The sequence below is a fragment of the Castanea sativa genome, chromosome 4 (assembly GCF_040712315.1).
Source record: "Castanea sativa cultivar Marrone di Chiusa Pesio chromosome 4, ASM4071231v1".
In the NCBI taxonomy this organism is placed as follows: domain Eukaryota; kingdom Viridiplantae; phylum Streptophyta; class Magnoliopsida; order Fagales; family Fagaceae; genus Castanea; species Castanea sativa.
Window position 1 is genome coordinate 23,258,980 of NC_134016.1, and position 3,191 is coordinate 23,262,170.

The window sequence follows — 3,191 nt, forward strand, 5'->3', positions numbered from 1 at the left end:
TTACTAACGCCCAAGAAGTGTGGTCTCTCAATTAGTTTCTAAGGGAGAATGATAAAGTGTCTCACACTTACATACATACTATTTCATAATAATGTCTTTTTTTCATACATAAAAATTTTGTATGTTTCTCCCTTAATATCTAACGGATTATCTAATTGGGCCAGCTTTTTAAGCCCTTCCAATTGGGCTTAAGTGTGTGGCTTGGAGTAGGACCAAAAGGGACCAATAAAACACTAGCTACAATGGGCCTTGGGCTTTTTTGTCAACTCTTGACAAGTCCAAACTTACCATTAACTATATTTAATACCACTATATAAATATAGTTGCACTCTAAGCCTTATTTATAAATCATAACCCAAGACTTTATAATACATGCAACCCTTTCATAAAATATTCGTAGTAATACAAAGTCATGAATGTAGACTGCCAGTTTGTGAATTACTACATCTTAATTCCTTGAGTATCCAGTTTAATCTTTTATGTTATTTATCATATATTTATGAAATCCAATTCCATAAATATATACTTTAATAACTCCTTATTAAAGTAGTTAGGCCTAACACTCTGAATAACCAAACCCATGAAACTTATCTCAAGGGAATATTTTATGTCTCTGTTAAGAGACTATGAATTCCATCTTGAGAATATATGTTCCATCAACATTAAATGTGGCTGCTCAACATACTGAGGTTTTGACCGTTACTCTAAATCTCACTCCAGATATATCAAAGCAACTTACATTTCATGATCAGGTCTATTATCCTCTCAGAATTAAGAGTTCATGTAAATAGAAGTCGTGAGATTTATTATTCATTTGACAGTTGTTAGGAGAATAATAAATCTCATAGCGGTCCAATTCAATATGTCTTAATTCTTAAAACATATCAACACATCAACTAGAAGTCTCCACTTCCATGATCAAGACAAATCATCTTAGTCGATATGTTATAGTCTTCACAGATGAAATGCCCAATTCCATCGCTAACTACGAACTAAATTTTGAGTTTACAAAGAACTTGTGATTTATATCTTCTGTGACTTTTCACATAAATCACATACTATGCATCTCATGGACTAAAAGATAATGTCCCATATTCATGTTACCATTATTTTAGATAATAATAAAACAACTTTATCAATCACAATATTAAGTCATACATCATGTCATACATAATATCATACATAATATCATACAATAGGATTTAAGGGCACTAATCCTAACAGTACAGGTATTGCTTCGAGCTCGTGAGGACTGTGTGACTAACTGGTGGTTTTTCGTCATCATCATTTTGCGCCGTCTGTGGGAAAGAAAGATCGTTAAAATAAGCCATATGTACTGCTTCCCGGACAATAGTTGCATGGTATTTACTCATTTGATGGCAGCAACTAACAACAATCAGGGCGACGAACTGCACACCACGGCCTTGGAGAGATAAGTTCAAACTTTCACGGCAACAGTAGAGTGCCTCACTAAGTAGAATCATGATCTAGAGGAGCATTTGCGGAAAAGAACGCAAGCCTTGGTACATAGGAGGAAGAACAAGAAGGAACAAGTGTCGAAAGAAGGAACTAGGAGGGGCTTGAAGGTAGGAATGCTTCAAGCAGACCGAAATGGTGGGACACAAGTTGGCCATCTGTCACTGAAGCCGTCCCACCTCACATAGTCGTTGAGATGTAGATGATGAAGGAGCGGATGGACTTTATGATGAACGCCCTCAAAGGACGAGTATCTAGAGATCTCGATGACCTAGTCCAGCGAACCGATTCACCTTTCACAGCATCCATCAATTCGTTCCCCCTTCCCTTGAAGTTTTGCATGTTGTAGGTAGAGAGTTATGACGGGTCTAAGGACCCCTTAGACCACTTAGAGTCTTTCAAGACACTAATGCATCTTCAAGGGGTGCCGGACGAGATTATGTACAGGGCTTTCCCCACTACACTGAAGGGACCTGCAAGGATTTGGTTCAGCAGACTGATGCCTAACTCCATTGGTACTTTCAAGGAGTTAAGCACCCAATTCGCTTCACACTTCATCGGGGGTCACAGATATAAGAAGTCTACCGCGTGCTTGATGAACATTAGGCAGCGGGAAAACGAGATGCTAAGATCGTACATAGCTCGTTTTAACAAGGAGGCTCTCTTAATCGACGAAGCAGATGACAAAATACTCGTGGCAACGTTCACCAATGGGTTACGGAAGGGTAAGTTCCTATTTTCTCTATACAAGAATGACCCAAAAACCATGTCAGAGGTGCTTTACAGGGTGACCAAATACATGAACGCAGAAGATGCACTACTGGCTAGAGAAGAGAAGCCCAGAAAAAAGGAAAGACCGGAAGATGTGCGACTGGACAGAGGATGGAAGATGGCTACGATTGGAGAATGACAGGAGGATAGACGCTCCAAGCCACCTATGGGGAAATTCACAAGCTTCACCCCGCTGACTGCCCCGATCAATCAAGTGCTGATGCGAATTAAGGATGAAGAAGCCCTAACTTTTCCCGACAAGCTGAAAGGAGATCCAAACAAGAGGTCAAGGGACAACTATTGCCATTTCCATCGTGATCACGGCCATGATACGATTGACTGCTATGTCTTGAAGCAATAGATTGAAGCTCTTATCAGATAAGGAAAGCTGCAAAGGTTCGTCAGCAAAGAGAAGACAGATCCACTACAAGACCAAGTTCCCCGATGGGAGAAAGAGCGCCCCAAACCACCAATAGGAGACGTTAGAATGATTGTAGGGGGTACTACAACTACGGGGTCGTCCAAAAAGGCCCGTAAAACATATCTAAGGATGGTTCAGAGCGTCCAACTGACGGGTTATGTACCGAAGATGACGCGAATTGATAACCCTATTGTCGAGGTTTCGAATGAGGATGCATGACGTCTTCACCACCCGCATGATGACGCACTTGTGTTTAGTATATGAGGGGGAGACTACAATATGCATTAGGTTTTGGTTGACAACGGAAGCTTAGCTGACATCCTTTACCGTATTCTAGTAGATGGGGATTGGTAGAGAGCGATTAGTTCTGACGAATGCCCTACTAGTTGGCTTTGGAGGGACAAGGGTCTACCCCTTGATATGGTCACATTGTCTATGATGGTGGTTGATTACCCCCGGCAAATCACTAAAGATGTGGCGTTCCTCGTGTCGATTGCTCATCTGCTTACAATGCCATCCTCGG

General features: G+C 40.9%; 1 protein-coding gene across 1 annotated transcript; it reads left to right on the plus strand.

Annotated features, from left to right (window-relative positions):
- The first annotated feature begins 1,885 nt into the window (after positions 1-1,885).
- Positions 1,886-2,386, plus strand: LOC142632605 (uncharacterized). The gene has a single exon (XM_075806980.1). It carries the CDS (start codon positions 1,886-1,888, stop codon positions 2,384-2,386), a length of 501 nt encoding a protein of 166 aa, XP_075663095.1.
- The last annotated feature ends 805 nt before the right edge of the window (positions 2,387-3,191 follow it).